Here is a 21,295-nt window from a genome sequence, read left to right on the forward strand (position 1 = left end):
GATGCAGCTGGTGGTTTTTGACTGGTGGGTTCTCCAATGTGACTGAGGGGGGGTAGCGGAGCAGCAGCAGATGGATGGAGTGTTTTGTTGAGCCACCTCATAGGAGGAAAAAAAATCTATCATGGTATATGTAGAAAACATGTTGCTTTAATGTCTGTTCCAATCAAATCAGTGTGTTCAGCTCTTTATTGAAACGACTCTCAAACAAAAACAGCTATTTCATGACCAACTCACTCTTAATATCATTTCTTTAAGGATCGGTGGGCTGAATTAAAAAACTTAACGGGCCGCATATGGCCCTTGAGGGAATACCAACTAGTGGAGGCCTGGTGCAGGATGAACCGTGAGTGTCAACCTACAACAGTGTGTGAAAGCGGCGCCTTGAGATTTGTGTTATTTTATTTTTTTACCCCAGTAAGCGTTTTTCCGAGGTGGACGGTGCGTCTTGTAAGTTGAGCGTGGACGCTGGAGTCGGACGGGACTCTTGGATGGGATCTCACACGTGCGGCACATTGGCCATTCACACCACAGTGTGTATTTAAATGCTTGATTAGGCATTTTTTGCATAGCTTTGGGGACGTGCATCACTCTTCCCAGACTGCTAATAAAGTGACCAGGGAGATAGGAAGTGTGTGTGTGTGTGTGTGTGTGTGTGTGTGTGTGTGTGTGTGTGTGTGTGTGTGTGTGTGTGTGTGTGTGTGTGTGTGTGTGTGTGTGTGTGTGTATAGGAAGGGGGGGGGGGGGGGCTAAATGAATCCTAAAGTGCCTGGCTTGCATTCCTCACTCTCCCCCTCGCTGCTCCGCTTAGTTATTCCAGCCTGTCGTGAGAAGCTGTGCACCGCTCGCCCCCCCCCACAGTCTCGCCCCCCCCCTCCCAATCCACCACCATGTCTGTCTGATACAGCCAGGTGCTCCGTCTCCTGTAGAGGTGTGGCCTGCCCCCCTAATTGCCTGGACCACACTCAACTTATGGGCGAGGGCTGCGAGTGAGGGAGCAGCACGGAGGAATAATTTTGAATAAATCACGTAGTTAGCCGAGCGGCGCTTTCTGCCGGATAAGCAGTACCGCCGCTCCTCTCACGTGGAGGTGCGAGCGGCCCGGATGACGGGTCACTCGCCATAGGTCATGTTGGGGAGGATTTAAATGATTTAAACCACGGCGCCGCCACCGAAGGGGGCCGGGTGGAGGAGAGATGTGTGAGGCGGCACCTCTTTGTTGTTTGAACCTGACACTCTCTCGTCCCTCACTCCTCCTCTTCCTCCTCCTCCTCCTCCTCTGAAGGCGGGCTGGTAGCCCTGGGACGGGGCGGGACGACTCCTTCAGATGAGAGGGGTGAGAGGTGGCTCGGATCCTCCGCACGCCGTTGCTCCTCCTTTTCTCCCTCGGCCAGCGCCTCGGTGTTTTTATTGAAGTGTGAGAAGTGCTGAGCGCAGGAAGACGAGTCCACGTCGCAGCGCAGCGTCTTCCACCGGGCCGATGAGATCTGCTAGGCGGCACCACCGCCCCGCTCGCGCCTGCCAAGCAAGTCGCCTTACAGATGTTGAATGCTGAGATTTATTTGGTACCCCGGCCGGGAGCTTCAACTGGAAACGATCACAGCGACAGCGCGTGATGCAGACGTGAGGCGGAGGCGTCATTAATGTGCACGCTATCTGAAATTGCGCACGTGGGAGTGCGCACGTGCGCAATTTTGTTATTTGAGTGTGGCGCTGCAGGTTGCAGCCTTTCCTTCTTATTATTGTAATCATAAATGAACCGGCCAGTGTGTCATATTACTGAAGGCCCCTGTTCCTCCTAATAACCTTTGGTCCGAGTTTAGCCACAATGATACATTGAGCTGCAAAAAATTCTTAACTTTACTTTACTAAACTGTAATTTTAAGATCGTCAGAATATTTGAGTAGTGGTGGTTGATTTTGTTTCTTGGTTGCAATAACTGGTTGACTGAAGATGTTTCTAAGAAGTGAATCAGGAAACTTTAAGTCCGCTTTATCTTGAGATGGAAACCAGCTGTAAGAAAGCACATTAAACCGCCGGACTTTGCACGAGATGCTTCCTGTATACAAACATTGTTTCCTTTTTTTCCCCTTCTGACTTTGATCTTTAATGCGTGCAGCACTTTGCTGCAGAATTCGCTTGCTGTTGGGCCTGCTGGTCTTCCTCTGCAGTCGGAGCTGATGGAGGCGGTGCCTGTGTGCTCTGCCCCAGGCCTCCAAGCAGTGCCGCCCCAGGCCCTGCCATCATTAAACGCTGCGCGCCAGCGTGCATGCATGCGCCTGTTTATGCGTGTTTGTATGCGCTTTGACACAGAGTTAACACTGGTTTACAGCTTAATCAGTCTGTGTAACTGAATGCATATTTATCAGAGAAAATTCATGCTCAAAGAATCAGACCTCAACCCATACATCATTACTGCGCACACACACACACACACACACACACACACACACACACACACACACACACACACACACACACACACGTTCACGCACACACACTGAGATCCACATTTCATTAGAGGGGCAGATTCAGGCAGCCGTAGATTAAAAACAACATGTGTTTTTACAGGTCCATAAATCACAGGCGGGACGAGGGGGATTCATTTGGAGAACAGCAGAGTTGCGGCATAGTTGCTCTCACGTGACTAATGCCTAAGTGCGATACTTTGATACACTGCCTTTTTATTAGTTTCATTCTCTCCTGCTGCCCCCACATCAATGATTATCTCTGCACTCGCATTTGACTTGCAGAGCAGCCTGGATGTTGTGTTCGCTTTAGTTGAGCGTTTGGATGATGGAGCAGCCTCCCCATCTAACCGATGATTAAGCCTACACATTCTCCAGTGATCAAGCCTCCAGAACAATGGGAGCGCTGTAATGTATCCTAATGTAACACAGCTTTGTTGCGTTCAGCATCCATCTCGCGCCGGGGAAGTGAATAAATTAAAGTTGTGGGGTATTTTTAGACTCTGCAAACTGTGCATAGACATTTAAGCTGGGTCGTATTCTTTTTTTTTTGGTATTAACATTCTTTATTCTTATTATTTAAGCAATAGAAAGTATATATAAAGTTAATGAACATACAACAAGCTCAACTCCCACCTCCTGGCCACCACCCAAATGACAGTTGCCATCAGTAATGAAATAATCATATTAATAATATTATTACAAAAGGAAATTGTAATAATTTTATATAAAAATAATAGAGAATCCAAAGTTATATATAAAGCTGATTTAGATCAGATTTTCTTCAGGGTTTTTTTCAGTAAACATTTTGTCACACAAGACGAGTTGAAATCAAGTCATTCTACTGAAGAACTGCTTCACATTTTCACAGTCCTTCTTGCACTCCCAGCAGTGGAAACTGTACAGTGTCTCACTGGCTGATGGCTGAGGTCTGGCTGGGTCTGGGCGTGCAGTATTACTGTTGAGGTCAGGCTCAGATGTTCTGCCGTGCAAGAGAATGTGGAACATAAACGGGAGTAAACTTGAAGTCCTGGCAAACACAGCAACACCAGCATGTGTGTCTGTGTGTTTTTGAGTGTGTAATCCCCCGCTCTCAGTGGTCTCGGTGTGTCAGGGCTGGTCTCAGGCTGGAGAGCAGGTGTAATTTCCTCTGCACTAAAACCCCAACAAGTGGCACCAGGGGAGCGAGGAGCATATTACAGGTTCAAGCGGCTCTGCTCCTCTGGACCGCTGAAAGCTACAGGCTCCCCTGACCTGTGACCAGCCCCAGCCGTGTGTGTGTGTGTGTGTGTGTGTGTGTGTGTGTGTGTGTGTGTGTGTGTGTGTGTGTGTGTGTGTGTGTGTGTGTGTGTGTGTGTGTGTGTGTGTGTGTGTGTGTGTGTGTTGGGGAGCCTCAGCGGTGTCGGAGCTGCCTCAGTTTGTTTCTGTTATGGTGTAAAGCTTTATTAGGGCACAGACCTGTTTGGGGGGCCACAGGGCAATATTACTTCACATTTTTCATGTTCCCTTTGAAAACTGGGCATACCTGTGTGTTTGTGTTTTTGTGTGTGTGTGTGTGTGTGTACTTGTGCGCGCTCATTTGTGCAGGTTATTTATTTTATTTTATTTCATTTTATTTCTTTATTTCTTTTTAATTAATATAATTTCCCTTCCCTTTGCAATATATTGTTGCTGTGATAATGCAGATTTCCCCAATGTGGGATTAATAAAGGCGTTCTATTCCATTCTATTCTAGATAAGTGTATCAAAAAACTTGAATATTGCCTGCAAGCTAGTGATGAACTTGTCCAGGGGGAGGATTGTTCCTGCAGTCTTGTCATGATGGGGTTATTTGATTGTTTCTGGACAGAGAGCTGAAGATCAGTGTTTGAAGCTGTAATGTTCATTAAATCCAGAACCCCTAATTTTTGTCTCTGTTAAAAAAAAAAAAGGTGCAATGTTGGACCACCAGTTTAGAGCCAAGACCAAAGATGCATTGCATTCCTCTCAGCTGTCTGTCATCTTTGATCCTGGATGGCTGAAAAAAATGCCTTATGTGGAGCCTCTCACACCTCTTAATACTACCTCATGACAAATCAGTTTGGGGTTCTATCAAGATGCCTCTGCATGTCCGTTCTTTTGGACGGTACCCTGAAGTAGTCTGCCAGGTTGCCGTGTCTGTTCACCAAATTTCCATAAGGTTCAGATGAATAATAATCACATAGAGGCGGCTAATGCCGGTGGAGTGCAGGACAGATGGCCGGAGGAGCGGCTGGGTGCAGGGAGGAGTGCAAGGGAGTGCGTGAGGTGGGTGAAAGGAGAAGAGTCTGCACGCTTGTACGAGTGGACGGGGGTAAAGATCCTCATCCATTATATCCCACAACAGCCCAGAGGTCGGCTTCAGGAAGACTGATTCAGAGCCATCACGTTTGGACTCCATCACCCATAAATCCTGGCATGTGACGCTGATGGATGTGGGCCATAAATCCAGCCGCACTGACACGCAGAGAGCAACATGGAGAACCATGGGAAAATGTGAGTGCTCCAGGTAAATGTCAACGAGGCCCGGGAGTAAGGAGGGGATGATGGAGGGAAGGAAGGATGGCCACGCGGAGGGATGAGAGGTGCAGAGAAGGGGGGATTGAGAAGAATGAGTGGGCTGCGAGCAGATTGTGAGAGCGCGGCCAGATCGTGGTAACAGAATTTACCGTGACACCGCAATGATTCAGCTGTCGTCATGCGGCTTTAAACTCATGTTGCTTGAAGCATAGCACAAAAAGTGCAACCCCGCTTTTTTTCTTTCTTTTTCTTTTTTTTTTTTTTTTAGCAAATGAAGACGTCTAAAAATTTTTTTGCGAAACTTTTAAAATTTTCATTTCCTCAAATGTTTTATCAGGATATTATGTTATTATGTAGGACAAGTGTTTTTTTTTTTTTTTTAACTAGTTAACTTTTTACTCAGAATTTGTTCTATTATTTTTTTCCTGTTTGATGTTTGATGCATGACCAGGATGAATATCATGAAGAAAACACAGTCAACAACAACAACCTTGTGATGATAATAGGGCCAAAATCAGGAACTGCCGACCCGGCTAGACAGGAAATGGAGACATGTGTACTTCCTCATTAACCGAGCCCCACTTGGGCCATAAAACAGCATCCCAATGTGCACAAAAGAAAATGCTATGATTAGGGGGCTGGGGGTAAGGGGTGGGGGGTGGCGGGGGTAGCGCTGCCCTAATGAAGGCTTCCCCCACAGTCATTTATAATATTGGTATGGGTGGTATGGTGACTAGGCCTATGGGATGAGCCCACTTCCAAAGATATGGATGTGAGATATTTGTATGGATGAGAGGGAGAGAGAGAAGGGAGGGGCCGGGGGGACGCACATCCACAACTCATTTGCAGGAGTCAGTTTTACTGGGTTGCAGCTAATGGAGATGAGCTTGTGTTAAGAGTCAGGGGACATGCTAATTCAACGCAAAACCAAAAGAGGTTTGATAGCGGCGAGGGTGTGTGTGTGTGTGTGTGTGTGTGTGTGTGTGTGTGTGTGTGTGTGTGTGTGTGTGTGTGTGTGTGTGTGTGTGTGCGCGCTCATATGGAGTCAGTTTCATTCCGTCAGTCCCTCACCCAGCGACTCCCGACTCCTTTCCCCCTCAGTCGGCTTCTCCATCCGGCAGAGGAATAAATGACTCGCTATGTTATTTACAGGCGTGTTTGCGCTTTTAATTTAGATGTCGATAAACTTGTAAACTGTAAATACTGCCCCCCGTGCCGCCGTGCTTTACTGCTTCCTGTTTTTGCCGCGATAAAACCCCACCTGGATGAGCCGCCTCTTTCTCCTCCAAGAATGCTGATTGGCCCGGCCACGTTTTTGATTTCAGAGTGGAGCTCTTGGTAAATGTCGAGTTGGAGTGGTAGCAGTCCAAGTTTTAAAGACCTGTCCTCCATGAAAGCCCAACCCGAACCCTCTTTTTGAAAAATAGACAGCGCTGTTGAGAGTTTCACTGGTTATCACTGGTTTGCTCTCAACGCACCACCAACTCGGGGCCTTTTATTTCGCCTGAGTTCAAAAGGAGGAAGACATCTCCTCTGCTGATATCTGCAAAACTCTGAAACTGGTGCGATAATCCAGATGGATAAATTGCAACACTGGGGAAAAGCGAGAATACTTGATTTTTGGGCTTGGACTTTCTCTTGAAGGCTCTGCAGATGCCTTGGCAGACACTCAGAAAGGAAAAAGGAAGCCCATCCTCGCTGCTGTCTCTTCTCCGCCCCGTTTCCCTGATTCCTCCACTCTTTCTTGTAACCCTCCCCCCCCACCCCTCCACCACCTCCTCCACAGGAGCTACCTGAGGCCCCCGTGTCCACCTCATTCATCACCTGGGTTTGATTCCCCTGCTTCACACGGTGGAAGAGTACAGAGTCATAACAAAACCTCTTCCACTTCTTCCTCCGCCTCCCTTCTTCCATAGTTGTGAGGTGGAGATGAATGCAGCCGGCGGAATTAATTGCACCCCGTTACTGAAGATCAGCAAGTTTGCACTGTTGGCATGCTGATCTGCCATATGGCTGCCCACTAGGTGAACACTTTGATTAATGTTGCCCACTCCCCAGTTTTCCCTCCACTAATATTTGATTCTGATGGCTGAATCTCGGCTCTGCATCCCTCCATCTTTGCTCTCCGCTCTTCTTCTTCTTCCTCCCTTTCTTCCCCCTCTTTGATCCTTTGCTTTACCTCTTACCCGAGCCATCTGTGCTAACAGCTGAAGTTTGGTCTTCGGTCCTGCCTTTGCCTCTTTTTATGGCTGTTTGTCTACAGGGTTTGCTTACAAAGCGCTAGTGGCACCCGGTGCAGGCGGCGCTGTAGTTTGAGAGCGAGACGGGCCGCCAGATTAGAAGGAGCGAGAAGTCGGCCGCTTCTCGTCCTGCCGGTCAGTGGCTCGCGCTTGATTGGGCCCCTGGTGTGTCGGGGGGGGTTCTCTATTAGCCGCCTCGGCCCTCTCACACGCAGACAGAGGGGCGACGTGCGTGCACACGTGCGCAGGAACAGATAGGAGGCGTCGGTCCGGGCGGTAACAAGGAGGTGAGCAGATGCCGGAGTCACAATATCAATAGGGCTGAGTGTTGGTAATAATGCCTAGCAGGGTTGGGGCGTGAGACAGCACTAACTAGAGAGGCAAGTCTCAGGCGGCGCATTCACGATCTGCAAATTGCAGCCGCGCCACCGCAAGAACACAAAACGCACACAGGCTGGGTGGCTGCCGGGCCGCCATCAACTCCTCAGATAAAATATTCCCACCTGGGGTCACAAGTTCGAGTTAGTGGCCCCTCCCCCACCTCCTCCAGCACTAATGAGGCGGCGACGCCGAGAGCCGAGCAGACGACTTCGCCGCCCAACATCTATTACAATCACTGCGGTGCTTTGTTTTCTCCCCCTGTTTTACGGCCCGGTCCTGCTGCTCGTCTGCGTGTGGCGGCCCTGCCTCCGTCTTCTTAAGTGCTGCCATTCTCCCGCGCTTGGATGTGGCCCAGAGGGCCCTTAGCGAGACCCGGGGCTGGGAATGAGCTGTGAGCCCCAGCCAGGGTGGGGGCGGTGGTGGGGGGGGTGGGGGTGGCGGTGCCCACGGTAGGCCTGCCAGGCCCCACTAAATCTCCCTGATTGCCCGGCGAGGCTGCGCTGCGATGGCAGCGCCACCAAGGTGGTGGGCTCTCCAAAGAGGCTGATTGAGATGCAAATAGGGGCCATAACTCAGAGCTAATGCAGACCTGAGCAGCCTTTGCCTTGTCCGTTCCTCTTCATCTCACTCCCTCATCGCTCCCCATTTGCTGCGGCGTCGGAGGAGGGACTGTTATTGTCCCGGGATAAAGTTCCATATTTATCAAAGTGTGAGATGGGGACGGAGGAAATAAGGGCCCAGTCCGAGGAGGGGAAGAAAAGATCAACCGTGCTGGCGATCAGATCCCAACAGGGCGTGGAACACAGGTGGACGGAGTGACGTGACTGGTGGATGGGTGGAGTGAACAGGGTGGGTGAGGGGAGGGAGGAGTGATTGCACCGTCCTTTGCTGAATTGTTCTGTGGATGCAAATTTAAATCCCTCCTATTATTTTAATAATCTGCCTTTTACTGCTTGTGCTCGGATCATTTGTTTGCAAACCAGGTTATTTGGAGTGGGAGGCTCGGGGGTAATTTCATGCTTTGGAGCATTTATATCTATAACTTAATGAGGAGAGGGCCTGTTGTTTCCTGCTAATACACTGCTGCAGGGCCGCAAACTTTGCTTTTTTTTTCTCTATCCTCCGTTTAGGGGACTGTTAGCAGGTAGTAATTTGGGATTACTTGAATGGAATTTATGGGGCAAAGTGAGGTAAGAGACCAAACTTTTGATTTTGATGTTTCATTCAGGAACTTTGCACGTTCAGGAGATTCACCTATGGAGGCAATTACTCTCGTTTATTTACCCGCTGCTTTTCTTTTTCACCAGTTTTGCCCAAACTTTTTATGAAACGCTTTTTATTTTTTTCTCACCAAAGACAAACTGGGTGAAAGTCTGTGAAGGATTTAATGGAATTCTGATCCGTCTCCCCGGCTTATGGTCACGCAGTTCGTGCCGGGGCAGTGAGTCAGCCCGGGTGGGCCCGGACCCCCAATTCGATTTAACACAACCTGATTACGTCGGGGACGAAAGATAAAATAAAGACCTGCTGTCTGCGGCGGGACGTGTGCAGGTCCTGCGAGATGTTCCCCAGTCTTAATGCAGTTACTGTCCAGTGGAGCCAAAGATGTCGCCGGGCGGAAGGAGAAGGAGGTGTGCATCTACGCGCCGCCTCCCTCCTCCCCGCCCCTCCTCCCCCCCCCTGCCCCCCCTGTGAAGGACTCGTCTCCCTGCAAATCTAATCAGACTGCATGAATTAAAGCAATAACTCAATTTGTTTACAAGGCATCATTTATTCTCCGTCAGGCCCGACGCTCCGTTGACAATCTGCGGCGCGCTGACCCCCGACCTCGGCTGAGGTCACATGATGCATCCATTACGCCGCTCAACCAGAGTCTTTCAGGCTATTATCAGGCGACAAGGGGCTAAAGATGCATGATGGGAATCCTATTATTCAAATTGGTCTCGGCCTGAGACGGAATGCAAAAAAAAAACACATGACCTTATCCGGCAAACGGGCGAGATGGTGTGAATGGAGCCTTAACAACTGGGCCGCATGTTTATTAACTTGTAATATGACGATTATGTTTACAGCAGGAAGAATAATAGGAAGCAGCCAATGTTCCACAGCGTCGCTCCGAGACATTCGCTTCCACCCGTTCATCTCCCACAGTTCAACATTTCATCCCCATTCATTCATTCATTCATTCATTCATTCGCTCATTCATTCCATCGGTGCGTCAGTGTGTGATTCTACGCCAGAGAAACCGAGACATTCCAGCGCGGGAGAATAAAAGCGGAACGCTTTATAGATTTCCAGGCTGAACAACTATTGTTAGGCTGGGAAAAATGGTAAGCAGTTTAGAACGATGCCAAACAAAAGAGCTTTTATAATAAAAGTGCGTATCAGACCCCGCGGAGCATAAAACACTCCATCATCAAAAGAACTATTACACACTTACCCACTTCAAAGGCACTGCGTGTTTCTTAATTGCCACATTCTTTTCTTATTCAATTATGTTCTGCTTATGTTTTTAGAACGCTGATACAAAAAAAAGGGAAAGAAAAAAGATCCCGGCTAACTAAATCAAAGGGCTTAATTTATCATCTGCGAGCAGCGACGTGAGTTCACCACAACTGTGTACACATGTGTAAATGAGCGTGTGTGTGTGTGTGTGTGTGTTTGGCACTTTACAAGCCCTGCGGATACAGAGATGATACAAGACGCGGGTGTTTCAGGAGAAATTAAACAGTGTAAGAGCAGCAGGTTTAGATAAAGCAATCACATTACTGCTGCACTGGAGAGGAGCACATTATTTTGCAGTGGGAAGTATTCCGCTTTATTGCTGACACCTGCAAAGGGAAAGTTGTGCGTGGAGCGTAAGTGCAAAAGGCCTTTTTGCCAGTTTTTTTCTCTGACTTTCTTGTAATCTAACCTCAATGTTATCAGCATCTGAGCCTCTGTGCGTGTGTGTGTTTGTGTGTTTGTGCTGTTCAGCCACACCGCACGGTCTCTCCCCCCCGACCCCCTGCTGAAATAAGCGGGGTGTAAATACGTAATTGCCAGCGCTTATTCTGGGATCTGAAATATTAGTGGGCAATATGGAAAGCATTAAAATGCTGCTTGTTGGGTATCTGTTACGCTGAGGACACGCAGGCAAATGTGCACTGTCTGCGAATCTGGCAGCGGAGGATGGGAGGGTGAGGGAGAGATGACGAGGGCGAGATAGCAGCGGGAGAGGAAGAGGAAGATGAAAACCTCTTTGTGTTTTTTTTTCTCTTCTTCTTCCTGAGAACACGGACACATTGTTGGAATCTGCATCACTTTTTAATGTAAATTCGATCGGGCTGCAGTGCGCACAGGAAGAGGGGAAGGAAGTGGCGGCGAGGACAGGACACGCACGCACACACACACACACACACACACAGAGCACTTTTTTTATTTTCATACCTTCAGTTTTTCCCTCTTTCATTATTTAAACCATATTTTGCCTTAATTAAAAAAAGGAGAAAAAAAACCCACTCTGTGGAAAAGTGTGTGTGTTTGTTGGTATGTCTGCTCCATGTGTACATTTGCGCGTGCGTGTGTGTTTGTGTGGAATGTGATCTGTGCCCCAGGCCCCACGGCCCTGGTCTGTCTGCATCCGAAAAGCAAACTCTGCAATTATGATGACCGCCCTGTCCTCTTCATTTCCCATCTCTGTCTCTCTGAATCTCAGGCTCTCTCTCTCTCTCTCTCTCTCTCTCTCTCTCTCTCTCTCTCTCTCTCTCTCTCTCTCCTCTCTCTGTCTCTCTCTCTCTCCTCTCTCTGTCTCTCTGTCTCTCTCTCTCTGTCTCTCTTTCTCCTCTCTCTGTCTCTCTGTCTCTCTCTCTCTCTCCCTCCCTCCCTCTCTCCCTCTCCCTCTCCCTCTCCCTCTCCCTCTCCCTCTCTCTGTCTCTCTCTTCTCTCTCTCTGACCTGTCTGACTCTCCTCAATAACAGAAAGACATTTTCAAAAACAGGACGCGCCTGTGTCACCCTGAGAGGAGTGGGTTTGATGGGTTTGTGTGTGAAGGAACTGCTCCTCGACACCTGACAGTCACATCAGGACCTGCTGTTTCTTTATTTATGGCACCAGTTTTGTTTTTTCTAACAATCACTCGTTATACCACTGGGCTCATTTTGTATAAATTGAGTTTAAATGTACCAACACTTAACACGTGAGACAAAAAATACATTTATGATGAAACAATATTTTGGAAGATTTTTTTTTTATTTAAATTGTGTCTTTTTAAAAATATTTTATCACAAATAATAAGGAATGCAATTCATTATTTACTATGTATATGATGCACCAAGTCCTGCCATGCAGTGCTTGTTCTCGGTAGAGCTTCTTTGCTTTCACCACATCTTGCAGTTTCACTTAGAAAAAATAAAAAATAAAATAAGAAATAATTTGCACAAACAATTCATCACTGTCAAGTTTGGCTTTTAGCTAAAACGGTTTCATTATTGTTGCTTTAATGTGAAAATACAGCTCACATTTTACTGTCCTGGTGTAATTAATATTTGATCCGTGCGCTTTAATGAGACTTTTAAATGTCTTAAATTTCCCTCCCACAAATACTCCTCATCGAACGCTGGCTCTCTAATGATTTATTTATTTATTTTTTTAACGGCTCGGGAGGATCTAACAAGCTCGTGAGTGAGGAACGTGTGTAATTGTTTTCTCTTCTGGCCGCAGTCTTTTTTTGGTGTGAAAGTGCTGGGTGGCGCTCTGCGGCCTGGTGCGCCCGCTTCCTCGCCTGCTTTGACTGAGTGATTTACTGATTAGAGTGGCCTGCTAATGAACACGTTTCATTAATTACAGCCATTAATACTGTGTTTACTAACACGGCCTGCAGAGCCAAGTAGTTGACTGATTGAAAGGGAGGCTGTGTGTGTGTGTGTGTGTGTGTGTGTGTGTGTGTGTGTGTGTGTGTGTGTGTGTGTGTGTGTGTGTGTGTGTGTGTGTGTGTGTGTGTGTGTGTGTGTGCCATGTTGAGATGATCAGCACTCGTTCTCCGTGTTCCTCATCTGGAACGTCGTCCCGTGTCCTTCCTTCACCTTTTCCCCCGCAGCGGCCGCTGGAATTGCTTGATTTGTAAGTTGATGTGAGCAAGAGGAGAACCTGTAGATTATCCTGCTACTTTCATTAAGGGGGCTGGAGAGCGAGTGTGAGTGGAGGGGAGAAAACCCCCGTCTGTGTCAGAGAAAGAAGAAATCAATTTAATACAGACTTAACTGGAGGAAATTGCATATTCTGCCTGCATGTGCTGAACAGGCACTTTCTCTTCCTCACCAGAGACCTGCCTCCCTATTAATTGCAGCGTGCGTGCGTGCGTGTCAGGGAGAGAGCGGATGGGTACGCGCGCCGTGTGCACTTGTTTGTTTGCGCGTGTGTGTGTGTGTGTGTGTGTGTGTGTGTGTGTGTGTGTGTGTGTGCGCTTGCGGTTGGAGGTCAGACCTGCGGACCTGCGGAGCCGCGCTGAGGCCGTCTGCCAGCCACATGCGTCCAACATTTTTTTTGTTTTTTTTTATCATTTTTATTTATTTATTTTTTTGCTTTGACTGCTTTTGTGCGCCGCACGTTCCGCTCGCATTGCCGCGCGCGTCCCACTTGGTGTCGCGTGTGCACGAGTAGCAGCGGCGGCGGCTGCGACTTAGCCAGGTGGAGAGGAAAATTGGTTGGTATTTATGAACAAATGTCATAATTGTGACAGGATGATATATGAGCGGCGCCTTCCACAGCCCCCCCCTCACCCCGCCACCACCCCCCACTCCCTCTTTCTTTCCCTTTTTTCCCCTCTCCTGTTTGCTAAAAATATATATCTGTGATAAAATGTGGTCTTAAAAGCTGATGACCAATTTAGCGTGGCGCCTTTTTTTTGCGGACAAGGTCGCGGGCGGCGCCACTTCCTCGCCGTTCCTCCCTCCGAGGCCCGTTCTAATCTGCGGAGCAGGAAGAGGGGCTCAAAGTCATTTTTCTAATTGCTTTTATAAGGTGCCCTTTTCACTCGCCGTCTCTCTCTCCCACCCCCCCCCACCCCCCTCTCTCCCTCCTGCTCATTCACTTTCACCGCAGCCGCCAGAACACCTTACTTACCCCCGGCACCTGCCTGTGACAACACAGAGCAGAAACGCCGCTGATTCCAGCGTCAGATCCTTCGTTTAACCAGGTTAGAAAAAACTCATTGAGATTAAAAAATCTCTTCTTCTGAGGAAGAACACAAAAACAAAAACCATCGCTCGAACGCAGTACAAATAATTGTGTGTGGAAATAGCAGATAACTGAAAAACCATAAGAAGTAGAATTTAAAATCAAGTGTGAGTTTGGAGAGGATTCGATCTTTTAAAGAGGATTTAGTTTGACTGTTTCATCAACCTTGGCAGTTGGAGGCCCTTTTGAAGGTCATTCCAGGCTCAACCAGCGGCAGCATACATAAAAGCATTTTTGCCCAGTTTTGTTCTCACTTTTCTGAACCAACATTTGCGTCTAAGTATTGAACCACAACCCACATTCATTCTGTTTGCATGTACGAACATACAAGCACAGAAATATCCACTATTTTACCATCAATGGGAAATTTATTAATATCATTTTTTCACCCACCCATGCCTGGGGGTGTTCACCTGCAGGTTTCCTCTTGCAGTGGGGGGTGCAGGGTGGAGGGTGGAGGGTGGAGGGCAGGCGGGGAGGGGGGGATTGCACTTTTGATTTCTTAAGTGTTCCCTCTCTGCTGCTGATCTATAAGTGGCGGCTGGGGGTGGCGAGGGGCCGGCGGCGGCGCGGCGGCCTGATGGGAGCGAGGGTTAAAGTGTTGCGAGCGGGAAGCCGGGGAAGGAAGGATATAGGGAGGGAGGGGGGTGAGATTGAGCCTAGTGCATTAAGACAGTGTATTATTTGGCCGTTCCACTTGCTTGCGTCCATTAGGGGCGGCTGCCACGCTATTAAAGGGGTCAGCGGAGTGTGTGCACCTGTGTGCGCCACGTGCCAGCACGCCGGACACGTGTGTGTGTGTGTGTGTGTGTGTGTGTGTGTGTGTGTGTGTGTGTGTGTGTGTGTGTGTGTGTGTGTGTGTGTGTGTGTGTGTGTGTGCAGGGGCCGGAGCTGCAGGAGCAGTGGTCCGGCCGCCTTATTGAACAGGATGAGGGGGCTCCCGCTGCTCTCAGGCCTCTTGCTTTTATTGGATTGGATGGCCCCACTTCTAATTGTATTAGGGCACTGCCCCCCCCTTCTCCCTCTCCCTCCCTGTCCGTCCGTCCGTCTATCCGTCCGTCTTCTCTCACGTCACACCGGCAGCGTGTCAGAAGTGCAAGGTGGAGGGGAGGAGGCCGTCGTTGTCCTCCTCCAGCTCCCTCCCTCCCTCCCTCCTTCCTTCCTTCCTTCCCTCCTTCCTTCCTTCCCTCCCTTCCTTCTCTTCCTCCTGCTGAAAGTCCTGAAGGTCGTCATCGTATTACAGACAGCTGTTCTCTGGGGGTAAGGGTGGGGTTGCGGGGGTGGAGTTGCGGGGGTGGGCGGGGCTAGTCGGAGGGCTGAGGGATCTGATGCTGGAGTTCTCGTCTTCGTGTGGTGACCTTGCTGATTGAAGCCCGGTCCAGCCTTCACTTTGGACGGCGGGGAGATCCACCGCACTTCACTTTTAGTTGTGATTTGAGCTAAAAACAAGTTGACGGAGGTGAAATGATGATCGTGTCATGTTGTGTGTGTTTTCGCCGGTGTTGTTGTCGCTCTCGTGGGCTGTGGCGGCTGTCGTCGCTCCGTCATGTTTCCACTGAACTGGAGCTGCACAGAGTCAAGTTTTGCACAATACTGCAAAATGGAGCATTTTGTTAATTTTTCTGATAGTTTTCATACTTTGTAATAAAAGGTGTAGTGCAGCTCTCTATTATATCTCCCTGCACTAAGAAGAAACCTTTAAAAATACATCAAAAAAGTTCCCTCTTCCAAACTGGAACTGATGATCATTTGACTGTGGAATTAGAAATAATCTCTGGCGTCTCTTGGCTTATTTTAGTTTGAACCATTGCATTTATCAGTCTGATCATCAGGATTTCGGAATTATTTTTCAAACAGTTGGGATTTTGATCGCTGGATTAGCGCTGACGCGTTTTCCCTCACAACGAGGCGTCTGGAGGCATGTTGGCGGAGCGATGGAGTTCTGAGCTGAGCTCTGTCACCCCGAGCCGAGTGGAGCTCTGAGCCGCCGGTGCTGCTGCTGCTGCTGCTGCTGCTGCTGCTGCTGCAAACTCAGCGATTACTCCAGAGTTAACCAGAGAGGCTTCGCTGCCTCTCACTTTTCCTTCGCCCTTGAAGAGACCAAGAGTTGTCAGGGTCCTCATAAAAACCCTGAACGATTGTGTCCAACGCGCTCTTCCTCTCCATTTCAACCACCCCTCTCCTTCTCTCCCCCACCTCCTCCTCTTCTCCTTCCAAAACCTGGCCATCTGTCTAATTGTTCACCTCCATCGCTTTAATGCTTTTTACATGCTTTTCCCCCCTCTTTCCAGGCAATAAACTTTATTTTCTTCGCAAGACTTCAATCTGCGGGGGGAGTGGGGTGGGTGGGTGGGCCGGCTGCTCACCTTCTCCCTGCTGGATTTGCTCCAGTGCCCCCCCTCCCCCACCACCACCACCTCCTATCTGCCCTCTGGGCTCCCCTTACTCCTGGGAGAGGGATATGTGTTTGTCAAGATGACACCTGCTCTCATCTTCTCTATCTGCTGGCCTCACACACACACACACACACACACACACACACACACACACACACACACACACACACACACACACACACACACACACTGGTAGGAGATATCCTGTTGAGGAGGCCTGTTACTGGCCTGCTAATTATTCCTCCTCTGCCTGCTCTGACCTTCTTGGAAATGGTGTCACATTTGTCTCCTGCTAAAATCTCAATGCTCACTTTCATAAGAGCAGCAACTCCTGTCTGAAGTTTTTTTCCTCCTCCGTCTCTCATCTTCTCATCTCTCCTCTAGCGACTGCTGGATTTCCCTGCGCTCCTGCTTTTTGTATACCGTGTTTAAGTGTCCGGGAGTGTGAAGGCCACACACACACACACACACACACACACACACACACACACACACACACACACACGCACACATCATTAAATTTAGACAGTTGTCTCCTCTCACCTGTGATTACTGCTGCGTGCAGATCATATAAGCAGGCACCCTATAATCATATCTGTAATAGCCGTAATCAGCACTGTAATGCTTTGTAATAGCATCCGTATAATGGTATAGAGTGGCATCAAGAGAATAATTGAGGCGTGGATAATGGCGCGATGCCGTGGTTTTACCCTTGAGTCACAACATTGAGTTTGTTGTGTGTGGGCGTGCATGCGCATGCATGTGTAAATACGCCCCCCCCCCCCCCCAAGCTGTTAAGGTGTCCGTAAAACGCCTGGAGAATCACAGTTCCATCCCAGAGGCGTCCCCAACACTTTCACACTTTCTTTGCGCTCACCTCACCGAGGAGCGCAGGGATCGCTCGCTGCAGGTCACTCTTCTTCTTCTTCTTCTTCTTCTTCTTCTTCTTCTTCTTCTTCATCTTCATCTTCATCTTCATCTCCATCTCCATCTCCATCTCAGTTTGGCCTCCAGGCATCTAACATGCGCCGTCCCTCTGAAGAACTCCTTCCTGATCCTCTCAGCCACTCCTGAAGAGAAGCTCAACATTTTATTTTTCTGCAAAAGTCAAATCTCATTTTTTTGTCCTGCATCATTTTTGCAACTTGTGTTTTCTACCAAAATTGTCGCATTAGAGGAGGACTTCAAGAGGAAGACTAACTGGTGGATAAAATGCTGATATTTTTGTAAATACATACAAGAGACACATTTCCTTGTGGCCAAATTTGGCCTTTTTCATTGCGGCGAAAAAGATGTGTAAAATGGAGCCACAGTTTCTCAGGGTGACAAAACAGTGGAGAGCGTACGAGTGCAAAAGGCTTGGTGAGGGGTGGGGGGTGAACATCAGCGGTGATGGCGAGGTGATTGTCCAGGGTGTAAGGTGACCCTGTTAGTGTCCCTCAGGGATGGTGCTGAGGAGGACGGGTAGCGATGGCAGCAGAACTACCTGGAGCTGCTGGACCACCGGGGGCCCAGGTGGGAGTCTGGGGAGCCATATCCAGCTGTTCAGCATGAGCAGGGGGTCAAACGGACCATCTGAACGGGCCTCTATTCACGCTGAGTGCACACGCATGAGCTTACGCGCCATAAAGAGAAAGAGCTGGCTTGTCCTTTTGGAGGCAGCTGCACTGATGTGTGGAGAGCAGACAGAGGAAGCAGCAGAGGAAGCAGCAGAGGAAGTTGACATGCTTTGGTTGCGCGTCGTTAATAAGTGGATCCTCAGGCCCGATGGGCTCCTGCCCTGCAGCAAGACGCCACGGCAGGATGGACACTGTGCTGATGAAGACGTGCTCCTCCTCGTCACTGTGTGAATGCAACTGTGTTCACTTTTGATTTATCTTCCTCCTCTCCTTCCCCCGTCTTCCACCTGTCTCCCAGCATATGGTGCAAGATGAAGGAGGCACGCTGCTTTGTCTTGCACATTTACTGCAGATTAGTTTGTTCAGCCAAAATCGCAGCGTTTCATTGCATTTCATGGGGTGTTTTTGTGTTACGGTTGTTACTTTAAAACTTCCCGGGAAAAAGTTGCGCTGAAAATGCTCTCATTTCTTCTTTCCAGGAACTTTTTTGACTGCGTTGTTCAGCATATTGAAATAATGCAGACTGTCTTTTATTCAGCAACATGTTTCCATTTATGTAATGACAGCAATGCTGTGTTACAATCACTAAACACTTGTGTGTTTCTGCTCCTCCCTGCAGCACAAAGCCAGAGTGGAGGCCATGATGTGCGACCTGGCGTCTCTGCGCAGCGTCAAAGAGTTTGCCGACTGTTACAAGGCCAAAAAAATGTGAGTACCATGCAAAACACAAACGCACAAACTTATGTTAGATTTCTCAAAAGAAATGTTCATCTTCTGTCAATGCTTCATTTATTTTGGTTACAATGTCTCCAATGAAAAAAAGCAATTTAAAAAAATTTAAATTTAGGACCTAAACTCACTGAAGTCTCAAATTCTGACTATTTACTCTCCATGTCAGGGTGCATCACAATAAACATAGATTAAATTGAGACATTATCATGTTTTAAATTGCTTGCAAATGAGATGGACAGCCCTGCACTGCACCCACAGTTGCTGCCAGTGTTTTCCTCCTCATTTCAAGCGAAGAAGAAATGAAAGTAACCAAACGGAAGCTGCTGGAGTTTGTGCTCCATTGTCGACTGCTTGTGTTGATTCCCTCACTTTATGAAAACATTTTGCTTAAAGGACGTTCACACTGACGCGCATGGACACCATATGTGCACGGCCCCAGGAGTGTGTGTGTGTGTGTGTGTGTGTGTGTGTGTGTGTGTGTATTTGCTTGACATTGTCGCGGACAGATTTCCAGACAGATTTACCGCTCCCTATTTTGTGGTGGTCAGCTTTAACGCCATCTTTTATTTTTTTCCCTCCTTGCGTCATGTGCTTCAGCAGTGCCGCCGCCGCTGCCGCCGCTGCTATTTTGGGGTCATCACGTATTTTGTCATCCGCTCTGCTCAATCAGCCGCCGGTCTCTGGAGACGGCGTGTGAATGTGAATGTGCGTGCGTGTGTGTTTGTGTGTGTCTGTGTTGGGCAGGGTGGGGCTGTGGGGGGCCCTTGGGGCGAGGCAGGGCAGTCATTGCCAGTGGCAGCCCCGGGGCAGGGTATGGCCGTCCAGGACACGTGTCTTGGGTCGCAGCCAGAGCTCATGGCCACGGCTTTCCTCCGTCCCTCCATCACTCCATCCCTCCATCTCTCCATCTCTCCATCCCTCCATCCCTCCATCTCTCCGTCCCTCTGTCCCTCCATCACTCCATCACTCCATCTCTCCATCCCTCCATCTCTCCATCCCTCTGTCCCTCCATCCCTCCATCACTCCATCCCTCCATCTCTCCATCCCTCTGTCCCTCCATCACTCCATCACTCCATCTCTCCATCCCTCCATCTCTCCATCCCTCTGTCCCTCCATCCCTCCATCACTCCATCCCTCCATCTCTCCGTCCCTCTGTCCCTCCATCCCTCCATCACTCCATCCCTCCATCCCTCTGTCCCTCCGTCCCTCTGTCCCTCCATCCCTCCATCCCTCCATCTCTCCATCCCTCCATCCCTCTGTCCTGCACCTCTCGCTCTGGTGCGTCCCCCAGTGGAGACGCTGACCCCCCTTTAACCCCACCGTCCCTGCAAGTCCTCCGCTGTTTATTCCATTTTATTGCTTGTCCTCGTTTTTTTCCAGCAATTTGTTTACAACCCCCCCCCTCCCCAGGTTGTCTCTCCCTGCCGGCGTCTCCCCTCTCCCTCTCTCTTTCTCTCTCCACATTCAGTATTTTGGTGAGGTTGTATTTCTTCATTAGCCGTGCTGTTTGGGAGGGGGTTGGAGTGGGGGTGGTGGGGGTGGTGGTGGTGGTGAGGGGGGGGGGGGGGGAGTCCCAGGGGATGTCAGAGTACATTAATTCTCATCAGAAGGCGAACAGAGCAGAGTGGAGGCTGGGAGCTGTGAGCTGTGAATGGCACTGGGCAGCTGTCTGAGTCTCCCACCACTCTATTACTGCACGTATGTCTTCAGGCATAACACACACACACACACACACACACACACACACACACACGCACATGCACATGCAGCTGCTGACAGGACTGTAAACAAACAGACACACTCGGCGCTACGCACGCTGGCTGTAATGCTCCTGCAGCGTGTCATTGACAGGTGAAATGTAATCAGAGTCTTTCTGCGTTCCTTCTCCCTCTCGTTTCTCACTCCCCTGCCTTTAAGTGCTTCTTATTCACTGGCTTTCACGCTGCTTTGTGTTCCAATGACCCCGATTTGGCTTTAATTGCCTGTCCTTTGAAATGAAATCACCTGCATATTGATATTGTTGAAAGGAGGAGGGTGTGGGGGGGTGCAATATCGCTGCAGATGTAATTGATGGCGGAGCAGCATTTGACGGAACGTGGCCTAATACCATTTCCACCCAGCCAGTCTGTAATTAACATATGCAATTTGCTTTTATTTATTGTTTTTTTTTTTTAATGCATTTCTGCGGCTGTAATTCCAGGCCTCTTAGCGCGTTGACGTGCGGTAAGTGTAGCTACATGCAATTTCCATTTGCGTCAGTCCTGCCGTTGGTTTGCACGGCCAGGACCGCAAAGGCTGCTTCACTTTAGATGCGTGTCAGGGTGAGAGGCGAACAAATATCCATATGCCAGGATCACTTGCCAATAAAGTTCAGTGTTAATGACCGGCGGTCCGAACGCAGCGCGCACAGGCAATCTCTTCCTGCTGGCCCTCATTATGCCAGAGGTCAGGGGTCATACCCAGGGGGGTTATTTAAAGTAAATATATAAACTGATGTCTCCCCGTTTGGTAGTTAACACCCTGCTTTGACCAGCGCTGAGATTGCACGGTGCGCACGGCCTTGCGCAAGGCTTTAATGTGGAAAGGGGGACCGTGCTGCGCGGCAACAGGCCTATTAAAGACATTCATTAGAGCTGCGCTTATGAGAGAGGGACTAACTGGTGGGCAGTTGAATTAACAGGCCTTTTACATTACAAGCAGACTCACCG

The 21,295-nt window shown here is 49.1% G+C and overlaps 1 protein-coding gene across 1 annotated transcript in view; it reads left to right on the top strand.

Annotated features, from left to right (window-relative positions):
• The window catches only part of wwox (WW domain containing oxidoreductase), a 137,044-nt gene that overhangs the window by 20,948 nt on the left and 94,801 nt on the right, over window positions 1–21,295 (top strand). The window contains exon 6 of the mRNA XM_076049207.1: window positions 18,475–18,563. Within this exon, the coding sequence (XP_075905322.1) occupies window positions 18,475–18,563 (89 nt within the window). The remainder of the gene's footprint in view (window positions 1–18,474; window positions 18,564–21,295) is intronic.

This window comes from Nelusetta ayraudi, unplaced genomic scaffold, assembly GCF_046127955.1.
Source record: "Nelusetta ayraudi isolate G7.1 ecotype Tasmania unplaced genomic scaffold, CSIRO-AGI_Nayr_v1 ptg000111l, whole genome shotgun sequence".
NCBI lineage: Eukaryota > Metazoa > Chordata > Actinopteri > Tetraodontiformes > Monacanthidae > Nelusetta > Nelusetta ayraudi.